The sequence below is a fragment of the Oratosquilla oratoria genome, chromosome 34 (genome assembly GCF_046742065.1).
Source record: "Oratosquilla oratoria isolate Oo_2021 chromosome 34, ASM4674206v1, whole genome shotgun sequence".
Lineage (NCBI taxonomy): Eukaryota > Metazoa > Arthropoda > Malacostraca > Stomatopoda > Squillidae > Oratosquilla > Oratosquilla oratoria.
In genome coordinates, this window is record NC_134810.1 from 42,867,490 (window position 1) to 42,879,989 (window position 12,500).

The following is a 12,500-nucleotide window of genomic DNA, read 5'->3' on the forward strand; positions in this document are numbered from 1 at the left end:
TCCACGCCTCTTTTACTAATCTTTCTTCACTCATTCTTTCTATGTGTCCAAATCATCGTAATACTTTTTCATCAACCCTATCTCCCAACTCCCTTTCCACCCCTATTCTCCTCCTCACACCCTCACTCTATCCAGCCTAGTAACCCCAATCATACTTTTCAGGAACCTCATTTCAAACACATTCAAACATTTCCTCTCTTCTCATCTTATATTACAGCTCAGATTTTGGCCTTTCCTGAAGTGCCTGCTGCTTACCATTTGCTTAACAAGATAATCAAGTTCTACCAGAATGCACAGCATCATGCTCAAAATTACGAGACATTTCTAACCATCTGGACTACAAGGACAACTATGCAACTAAGAGATCAGGATTTGCAACTTCTTGCAATGACTTGAAAGAATTATCATCATGTCACATTCTGTATCATTACAAAACACTAGTGACAAAAACCTCAGTGACAAAAATCATCTCCATTCTTTATGTGGATCAAATCTTATGTCCACACAAACACACAGTTCTCCTGACTGGTCATCTATGATAACAGAGCACACAGCCAATCTAAACATGCACTGCATCATCATGATACAATATGTAAACAAGATATCTTCTAAGGTAATTATTTTACAAATACAAAGATTGTGAACAGCACAATCATGTCTAGTCATTCCTCTCAGTTCAAAGCAATATCAATCCTTTATTTACCTGAGAATGACTTTAAAGAGCATGTCACACAGACTGACAAAGATAGAAATATGGGAATTTCAAATGTTGAGAATTACTTAGTTTCTTCTGAATTTTTAACATTTATAAATCTATCCATCTTTGAAGTCGAACAATATCTGTCCCATACTGTGTGGTTGGCACAATCACTTTCATACAATCTCCTCTTATCATCTATTCCCAAATGTCTATTTCTCATTACACTTTTGAATCCCCCAAGGCATTTACTTGCTTCTCTCAATCTACATTCTACCTCCACCTCCACTCCTCCCTTTCCCTCGCCACATTCTCACCCAAGTATCTAAAACTATCCACATCCTCCAGTCTCCCTTAATACTCACTTCCAGTCTGTTGCCACTTTTCTATCCATGAACATCTCATCACCTTACCTTTACCCACATTTATCTTCAACTTCCTTCTTTCGCATACCTTCCCAAACTATGTCACAAACTTCTCACATCCTTACTCCCACTTTTCTCCATTTTCTTAAACTATCTCCAATCCCCGACCCATTATCCGACATCTTGACTTACCTGGTATTGGGTGAGCTGGACTGCAGACGCCCTCCAAGCACTCTTGGAAAGGTCGGCAGTCACTATTGTTGGTACACACAACCACCTTGACTTTGGCGAGAGAAAGCTCTGCACGTGTAATGAGAAAGTAGAAGTTATATAATATTGTTTGAAAAGAAAAACTATAAGAAAATGTTAAACTTGATAAGAACAAACACAAATGCACGACAGAACAAGAACACGGCGGAAGAGACTAGAACTAAAAGTGGTCGATGAACACAAGGATGATTGGTTATCATTCAGCTGTCATGTTAAGATGATGATACTTGTCCTTGGAAATGAGATACGCGTACCCTGTTAAAAAAAAAAAAAAAAAAAAATCAATCGCCTTTATAAGGGAGGTGACCGAATCAAATCCTACTTCATCCTTGACTCTTCGTATGAAAAGAGGAAACCCTTGGTCCAATGAATCCAGCCTTTTTTATCACTCCCGGTGAGGAACCTGAATGTATTCTGTCCTCAGGCAAAGGTTCTGAGGACGCCAAGCCCAAAAAGTCTCATCGTTCCAATTATGATGTTCCCACTTTTTTTTTCTTCTATGTCTATATATCTTTCCGAGAATTTGACAATCAATCAATCAATCAATATATATCTATATCTATATATACTGTATATATATATAATATTATATATATATATATATGTATATATACAATATATGTATATATACATATATATATACATATGTATATATATATATGTATATACATAAAGATAGATATCACAAAAAATAGTGTCGTAGCACACTGGTAAAATTACACTAATGACCCATGACACACTCTCGGAGAAGAATAGGCGAAAGTCAAGAGATCCGTAAATTTCGATCACTGTCTGTGATCCTCTTCAGCAGATTTCGGATCTCTTGACTTTCGCTTATTTTTCTTCGAAAGTGGGTCTTTAGTTTGATATATATATATATATATATATATATATATATATATATATATATATATATATATATATATATATATATATATATATATATATATATGGATCCACCGAACAGAATGAATAAGGTGACACCAAATCAATATCACCAGAAAGAAAATCACCGAAAGAAAACCGGGCGTTTCTGTTGGATCATCGTCTCCTAAAGGTCCAACCGCATTGCCTTGTGCGCTTACGGGTAATGTGCTACTGAATATATTCAAATACTACCCAAGCAGATCCGAGACTTGGACATTGAACAACATGAAGAAAATTAACATCTATACCTGCAGTGTAAGAACTCTTTCAGAAAACCACAGACTGGAGAGTTTAATGGAAGAACTAAACATTATTTGGGACACCGTAGGACTGAGCGAAGTCCGAAGAGCAGAAGAAATGTCTTAACACTTTTAACCACTTACTTTCATCAGGCAGGTGTAGAGCCGTGACGACACAGGACGCCCACATCAGAAGCAGAGCCACTCTTGTGCCCGAGTTTAGGCCCAGCATCATGGTGGTGATAATCGATCCTTTGGACGAAGAAAATTATACTTCAACACTGACAGCTATAAGAAACATGAAGGTCACGGTCCAGTAATGTCGTTACACACTAGTAATTGCATTAAGAACCCACTATTATTTGGATTTAAGAAAAGAAGAAAATAACGGATTTCCGTATATTTCGATCACTTGCTGTGATCCTCTTCACGCGGAATACATAGACAAGAGAACATACACATATTATATACAGATGAGAGAGGTAAAGTTAGGGAACATGGACAAGTCAACTCATGTGGCATCTATATTGTTGTGCGGGTTATGTGGTAAATCGTCCGCTTTTACAATATGGGGAAATGATTTATCAACTGCCAAGGTGGTTATGTAATCTGGTGACCATTGGCCTTTTGAGATGTTAAAATTCGGGAATTGTTTTATTAAGGAAGATTCAATTATTTTCCTTTTGTAACTACATTTGGATTTGAAAATGGTTTTTGCCTCGTCCCAATTTATTCTGTGATTGTTGTTGGCTACGTGTTGAAATACCGCGGAGTTATGTTGAGCATATTTAACTGAGTTTTTATGTTCTTTAATTCTCGTTTTTAATTCTCTTTTCAACTGAGTTTTGATGACGGAAATCTCTGAATCTAAATAAGATGGGCTACATAATCTTTTTTAGCCAATTTTATTTATATACATATATTTCCTTCAACAAAACTCAGTTGAAAAGATTAGGGTACCCAGACTGGTTTACAAACAAAGCCTTAAGCAAAGCCAAAACCAGTTATTATAAATCCACTTCCCATCCATCTCAACATCAAAAATGGAACAAACACTGCCTAAAACTTCCTTTTAACCAATCCATCAATAATTTCTCTCAACTGTTGCCAAAAGATAAAGTAAATATTATTTTTAGTTATCCTAACAATCTTTTCAGAAAAGTAGTTAACGTTCATCACAGACCAACACAAGACATAAATCCCGGAGTTTACAAATTACCTTGCTCAGATTGTGATGAAGTGTACTGGGGACAAACGGGCAGAGAATTAAAAACGAGAATTAAAGAACATAAAAAATCAGTTAAATATGCTCAACATAACTCCGCGGTATTTCAACACGTAGCCAACAACAATCACAGAATAAATTGGGACGAGGCAAAAACCATTTTCAAATCCAAATGTAGTTACAAAAGGGAAATAATTGCATCTTCCTTAATAAAACAATTCCCGAATTTTAACATCTCAAAAGGCCAATGGTCACCAGATTACATAACCACCTTGGCAGTTGATAAATTATTTCCCCATATTGTAAAAGCGGACGATTTACCACATAACCCGCACAATAATATAGATGCCACATGATTTGAATAGTCCATGTTCCCTAACTTTACCTCTCTCATCTGTATACATTATGTGTATGTTCTCTTGTCTATGTATTCCGCGTGAAGAGGATCACAGCAAGTGATCGAAATATACGGAAATCCGTTATTTTCTTCTTTTCTTAAATCCAAATAATAGTGGGTTCTTAGTGCAAACATGAAGGTATAATAAATGCCGACATAAGGCAGCACATTTCTAATAGTCACAATTAATTTGTAGATTAACAGAACTGAATTCTATGAAGCGTTTGCAATGTCTGCGTAGGCCAGTTTTAATTCAATCTCGATCTGTTGTAGGTTTATTCTGTCAACCACCGGGCGATTCTAATCAACTTCTATGAAACGCCAAACATAAATTTCTGGACACATCTCACCTGAAGACACAGAGACAGAGACAGACAGATGGACAGAGACAAACACGCAGGCACTTAGAAACATACACACGAAGACATAGACACGCAAAAAAAAAACACACACACAAACAGACATAGAGACAGCGACAGAAATAAAAACACACAAAACAAAAACATTACTTGTTAGGAGATACGGCCGGAGGATCTGAAATGATAGAAGTTTCCGTGACTAGTGGAGTAGTGAGCAACTCTCTCGTTCGAAATTCGCCGTGGGACTGTCGCCAACCGCCGAGAAATCCCTCTTCTGGCCCAGGCAGTGACGTCGTTTGATTTATAGCTCAGTGAACACTTGTCTCTGATAAGAGAAAATTGATACATTCAAAATAAACTTGTTTTGATGATATGGTTAACGTCACAAACCCCCCCCCCCTTATCGGGAGGCTAGGATAGTGCCCCTCACAGAGGACTTTGTGGCGTGGAATTTAATGAACCATGCCTTTGGTTCAACTTAGCCGGTGGTAGGATTCGAACCGCCATCCCCTCAACCTTCGCTGCAAGCAACGACGCCCTAACCCGCTCGGCCAATGAGCTTCACTTAAAGTAAACTTTAAAAACAGAGAATTATTCTGAATGGTAAAACTTCTAGATGGAAAAATGTTACGAGTGGAGTTCCTCAAGGTTCCGTTCTTGGGACACTTCTATTCATAGTCTTATATAAATGTCTCCAAATTTGCTGATGATGCAAAAATGTGCGGAATGGCAAATAATCACTTACATCAATTAGATATTCAAGAATATTTAGATAAACCATAGCATTGATCTGAAAAGTGGCTAATGAAATTTAACACAAGTGAATGCAAGGTTATCCACGTAGGTAAAAGTTTGCCCATTGACTCAATGGATAAAGGAAAACACCAGATATACAAACAATGAAGAACCGTCGAGACTAGACTTAATATTCACATCAGAACCTGGAATAGTGACTAAATACTAATAGAGTTCGAACTAAAAGAACAAAATGATGTGAGAAGAGATAAAAAACATAGAAATGGAAGACTAATGTACAACAAAATGGACTTTGAAATAATTAGAATTTTTTTCAAAATGCAAACTGGGAATTTTTTTTAAATGAAACAAAGATGGAAGAGAAGTGGAACATATTAAAAGAAAAACACAAGGAGGGAACAGATAAATAAACATAGAAGAGACAAAGCGTGAAAAAGATGGGAAAAAACGATCAAATGGCAAATATACATCAAACCAAGAAATAAATATCTAAAAATACCCAGGGAAGAAGAAACTATGAAAAAGATATAACAGAAAATGCAAGGACCATCCTAAACTGTTCTACAGATACATAAATGACCAACTAAAAGATAAACATAATATAGTGAAACTGCGCGAAAGAAATAAAGAATATATAAATGATGTAGAAATGGCTTAAATTATGATCAAACAATATAAATCTGTATTCACAATTGAAAGCTCACAAAACTGGGAGGAAAGACAGAGAAAAAGATTCCCCGTATTGAAAGAAATAACGGTGACACAGAAAAAAATGAGAAAAAAAACTGGACGTCAGAAAGTCACATGGACCGGATGGATTTGCAAATTGGATATTGAAAGAATGTATGGATGAACTAACGGACAAAATACACACGATAATTGATTTCTCACTCAAAGAAGGAAAAGTACCATAAGATTGAAAAAATGCAAATATTGTACCAATATACAAAGGAGGGAACAAAGAAAATCCAACCAACTATAGACCGGCCTCCCTTACAAGTACAATAGCAAATATATGCAAAAAAATAAATTCCCACATACGCCATTCCCATTCACCACCCCTCCCTCCCTCTTTTCTTGGCTCTTCATGGATGACGGGTCATCCCTGCATCTCGCTCGGTGCCCTGTGGTATTGGCTGCATGTTATTGTGGAGTTAATAGCTGTTCAGTGGCGTGCAACTGATACTTTAGGGTCTATATGGGGCACCCCTACGAACAAGAGCCACACATCTTTTTGTCTGTGATAGAGGAAATCTCTATTCATAGAGAAATTATGCTACTTTACAATATTGCGACTGTCCCTCCGTTATGCTGTCCCCACACTCTTAATACTGTCCTGTACCACTTCTCTGAATATTTATTTCCTTTTTCGCCCAACCCTGTGGTACGGGAGAAAGAATACTGCCGCAGTGTTCCCACTTGAGTTGTAAAAGACGGCAAAAACCAGACAGGTGATATATACCTATTACTGAATCCTGGATCAATATGGCTGATTGACATTTTCTTCCGGAAAAAGAGATGGAAGGATATAAGTTCTTTTTTCACAATGACAGAAGAGTTCCCTTGATTAAGGTTAAGAAGGCTTGAAGCGGTCATGTCTAAATGATGTAAAGAAAACAGTTTTCCATATAGATGCATCAATTTCTGGAATAACCTAGAAGGTGATATAGACCAAGGTGGAGCATCACATCACATCAACACACACACACACACACACACACACACACACACACACACACACACACACACACACACACACACACACACACACACACACACACACACACACGCACACACACACACACACACACACACACACACACACACACACACACACACACACACACACACACACACACACACAAACACACAAACAAACAAACAAATTGGGTTTAGCATGTGTCTAAGATCACAACATTACCCATAGATCGGTCAATATAGGAGTTTTGAGCTCTCTCCGGGAGGGTAATAGGTGTTGATCACGAGACCAACACGTCATTCAAGTCCTTGGAGACCCACACGTAGGCAATTATATTAAAGCTGAAAGCAAGTATTTATAGACTTGAATTTGATTACTTACATCTGTGACTGCAATAAATTTGATACACACACACAAACATACACGAGAACTGTGGGCCCCAATCTTCTTACGTGGGAATTATGACAACTCGATCTTCTAAATGCTTCGTAGACCACCTTCAGGCAGGGTCTATTAGGAACCATAACCCCCAAGAACACGAAGTCCTCCCAACGCAAGAACATCTACAGTTTGAACGCTCCAGAGAGTTCGTTGAGGCTGTGGCAGACGTCGTGACTTACTACTGCCAAATCAATCTTAGCACATCTCTCTCTCTCTCTCTTTCTCTCTCTCTCTCTCTCTCTCTCTCTCTCTCTCTCTCTCTCTCTCTCTCTCTCTCTCTCTCTCTCTCTCTCTCTCTCTCTCTCTCTCTCTCTCTCTCTCTTTCTCTTTCTCTCTCTTGTTTCCCATCTATGTGCTATCTGTTTTTCTATAGCAATTGAAGCTGTAAAGTACAACGAGTATCACTTTTTAAAATCATAACAACGACCTCAGTAAATTCTTTGGCACGTGATTTTTTGTTTGTTCATATGGACCTGGTAGTAAGAAGAAATTGGAGGAGAGGGAGACATTTTGGATAGATATAAATGAGTGCTTAGATAGTTTTGGAAGAAACGTCAATGTGATAATGTTGGGAGATATCAATGCTAGAGTAGGGGATAACAGATGGAGTGTCACGGAGATTTGGAGTCCCAAGTAAAGAGTATAGTGGAGAATTGATGGTGGAGATATGGTTAGAAAGAGAGCTGAAGATAGCTAACAGTGTTTAAGAAAAAAGTCAAACATATGCACACATGGGAAAGGGTAGTGGATGGTAAAAGAGTTGATAAGGAGTAAGATGGGGTCCCGATATAGGACGGGTAACACATTCAACACTGTATTGAATTGGTCCATTCAAAATTATTGTGGAATGCGAAAGGAGACATTCGCAACTTATAAGGTAAGTAAAACACAAACAGTTGATCATGGCGAAGACCAAAAGTGAAATGAAAGAAAACAATAAGAGGTTTACAAATATGAAGAAAACATTAAACAAGGACAGATAGAGTGGTGAAACTTACAAGAGCAACAAGTACGATTGTTATGTATTGTACTTGTGAGTAGATTGGAAAATGATACATGCTTTCCCCTTTGTATATAAGCACCATTAAATTGATTTATATTGATTTATTAAAATTATTGTATTGATTGCATTTCCATGTGCCAATTTTGAGAAGCAACCATGCTGTCGTGTATGTTTCCCGCCAAACCAGGCTGCATACAGAAACGACGCACTTTCTAGTTCGACCTCTAAGTGTACACACGTTTTGTTGTAGTGCTTTAATTGATCTAATACACTATTTACCCTTCGTAATATACCTTTATTAGCCACCCACATACAAGTGGTCGACAAACGAAAATATATCAATGTGGTAGGATGGCAGAGGCAATATTTAATAGTGTGAAATAAAAACACAGGCGACCCATTCCGGAGATCAGACTCCAGCCCCTCGGGGCCCCATAGGTTGGGGAGGCCATGCTAAGGGCATCTATTCTTGTCTCCTCTCATTGTGGGTTGAGCAGGTGATCCCTAAATGGGGATTCCAAGTCGTGTTGACTGCTGACGAACTGTGCTGTTCCCCATTTTTACACTGGGCCTCCTCCGCTTACCGTGTGAATTGTGACGAAGGAGCACTCTCGAATAACACGCGGAACGGGCGTGTCTAAGAGTTTTATTCTGGCTAAACCCAGGTGATTCTAATCAGCTGAGTTGACACTTACGCTCCAGAGGGATAAGAATGGCTTAAAGCTGAAGACATGTTTTTATTCTTTGACCCAGTACAATCAGTTTTTCACCACACAAGTTGATTATATAGTTGGTGACATTGCTTCTGTTGTACATGCGATGCTATACATTTTTGTCTTTTACAGAGAGTGCCAAAGCTGCATCTAAAGACACATTAGGGGGTAAATCTGGAAAGTGGCTGAGGGAGGCAACAAATGGCTGAAGGAGACCAATTTGACATTGGGTTAACGAAAGAAGCCTGCAGCTTTTCTTGGAGTTGCTTATGGAATCCAGGTTAGGTTCCGAAACTCAACAACGACGACCAAGTATTTCATGTGTAGATGCATCTGCCTGCACAGCTAGTTTTTTTTTTTTTTTTTTTTTTTTTTTTTACTTATCTATTATTATTCTATTTCATTTCTTTTATATTCATTTACTTATTTTTCTTTTTGAGGGAGAGAATATCTTAGCACGCGTGGGTGATCTCATTACATCCTAAATGGAACACTGTTAAGATGAAGCTTCCGGGTAGTGTTGATGACCATCAGTCAGAATATCGCTTCGATCAAGCTGCAATGTGTGGATGGGGATGGTCTGGAAGAAGATAAAAGATTGTTAACAAAGGTCAAGGCTGTCGAGAATTTTGATTTCTCGCATGTAAAAATGCTCGTTGAATTTATAGTACTCTGCTCCCTTAGTAAATCTTGTTTATGTCTGTACATACACACCCCTGAGTTAATTTTTTAGAAACTAATTGAAACGATTACGTCAAATCAATACATAAATTTGACAGATGCAACCGTTTTTAGAAACGTATGAAGAGGTCTAACGAAAGGATAGTTGTCTTGTAATGCACAGTGGTTTCATTGCACCAATACTAATGGCACTGTTGATTGCATACACACACACACACACACACACACACACACACACACGACTCGGTGGCGCGGTTGGTAGAGTCTCCGACTGTCACAACGGCGGTCCGGGTTCGTGTCCTGCCAGGGCTGAAATAATTCCAATATCGCTGCGCTTCGAGTCGTTACTCCAACTCTCGTGGGCGGGGAGTTGGGTGTGTGTGTGCGTCGAAGGTCACAGCATTACCCATAGATCGGTCATACGAGCTCTGAGCTCTCTTCTGGGAGGGAAACAGCTGTCGAACACGAGTCCAACACGTGATCCAAAAAATACTATGGTGAATACACTCTCTCGATGGCGCTGAGGTTGAGTTCTCGGCTGCCACTCTGGCGGTTCGAATCTCACCCTGAGCTGAAATAATTTCAGTAACGCTGTGCTGCGATTCGTTACTCCAACTTTCGTGGCCGGGGAGCTGAGTGTGTGTGTGCGTGTAAGGTCACATCATTACCCATGCATTAGGCATCTTCTGGTATTTTGTTCAGAGCAAGCTACATACTAATATACTACAAAGACTGATACACTGTGGGAGATTTAGGACTATGACACGTCATCCCTGCCAGCCTGCTACTCGTGACCCAAACAACTCTAGTGTCCCGCACATATTTTGTTGTATGAAGGTGTCATTGTGCCGACGTCACTGTATGGGACAGAAACATGGAACATAAGAAAAGAAGAGAGGAAGAGTTTGAATGTGTTTGAGATGAGGTGCCTGAGATTTATGACAGGGGTTACTAGGCTGGATAGTGTGGGAAATTATGAGGTGAGGAGGAGAACGTGGATGGAAAGGGAGTTGGAGACAGGGTTGATGAAAGAGTACTGGGATGGTTTGGACACATGGAAAGAATGAGTGAATAAAGATTAGTAAAAGAAGTGTGGAAGGTAAAGGTGGATAGAGTGAACAGGAGAGGACGACCAAGGATAAGATGGATGGATGGGGTAAATAGTGTATTGGGAAAGAGGGGAATGTCTGTTGAGGAAGGACGGGAGAGGAGAGAAGATAGGGGTGAATAGAAAATGTTTGTCAATGAAAAGGAGTAAATGGAGAATGGGGGTGAGTAAAGGAGTATGTGTTTCCTTTTATTCCGACTGTAGGTTATTCGTGATTTGTATATATATATGTATATGTATATATATATATATATATATATATATATATATATATATATATATACATACATATATTCCGATAATTTTGACCTACCTGATCATTTTCGGTGGATTTGCTATTCGATGCTTCCGTTGTGTCATTTGATAAATTTTCAGTTAACCCTTACATATCTACATCCAAACATCACAGTTCTATATGTGGATTGTATTGTAACACCCCTTCATTCTCCTTCTCCCTCTCTTTCGTTGACTTACCTGGTTTCTCGCAACCACTCTTGCATTTCCCGTCGCAACAATGATCGGGAGGTAGACAATTAATGCCATCGATACATATGTACTCGACTGTATGAAAAGAAAAATATATAAAAATGCTATGCATGATTAGACCAAACACGAATTCACAACAGAACAATAACAAGAACACAACAGAAGAAACTAGAACTAAAAGTGGTCGATGAACACAAAGATTATCAGTCATTGGGCTGCGTCAAAATATTATTCACATACAACCATTCTGTCACCCACTCTCTTCCATACATCACAGCATCCTCCATATGTAACCTTTCTCAATTCACACTTATCCTCTCTTCTCCCTTTCTTCCTCTAATAGATATCCATCCCCCTCTTTTTCAACGCACCTTCTACCCCATCCATCCATCTCATCCTCGGTCACCCCCTTCTGTTCACTCCATACAATTCTACCTTTCACACTTATTTTACTAATCTTCCTTCACTCATTATTTCCATGTGTCCAAACGCCAAACCATCTCAATACTCTTTCATCAACCCTGTATACATATAAGTATATCAATAAGTATATATATATATATATATATATATATATATATATGTATATATATATATGTATATATATATGTATATATATTCATATATACATATGTATATACATATATATACATACATATATCCATACACACAAACACACACACACACACACAACACACACAAACACACACACACACACACACACACAGAAACATATATGTGTGTGTATATATATACATATATATGTATATATATATATATATATATATAATTCTGAAAGTTGTCCCCGGACTCGAACCCGAGACTTGCGCGGTGGCAAGCCGTCGCTCTTCCGACTATGCTACTGAGACTATAAGATTCTCCAACCTCGGGGTTAATCTAACTCCTGCACGATTTGAGTCGACTGGTAACTACCGTCCTAATCTCGATTTTACGGAGAACCAAGCCCTCTTGTAGCTAGTGGTTAAGCTGGTACGTATCCTTGATAGACTTTCGTCGTTGTAATCCCTGAATAGAATCGCCAATGACGACGATTTTTATCAAATAATTCCGACACTTGTCCCCGGACTGGAATGCGAGACTTGCCCGTGGCAGGTCGTTGCTCTTCCAACTACG

The 12,500-nt window shown here is 38.6% G+C and overlaps 1 protein-coding gene across 6 annotated transcripts in view; it reads right to left on the reverse strand.

Annotated features, from left to right (window-relative positions):
* The window catches only part of LOC143018265 (uncharacterized), a 47,903-nt gene that overhangs the window by 10,458 nt on the left and 24,945 nt on the right, over positions 1-12,500 (reverse strand). For 2 of the 6 annotated variants that reach the window (XM_076173538.1, XM_076173539.1), the window contains exon 3: positions 1,255-1,362. The exons of 3 other annotated variants lie outside the window; for them this stretch is intronic. In XM_076173538.1, the coding sequence (XP_076029653.1) occupies positions 1,255-1,362 (108 nt within the window). Of the gene's footprint in view, positions 1-1,254; positions 1,363-2,642; positions 2,751-4,629; positions 4,743-12,500 lie in introns of those variants that run through there. One more of the 6 variants, XM_076173537.1, reaches the window with a different exon arrangement.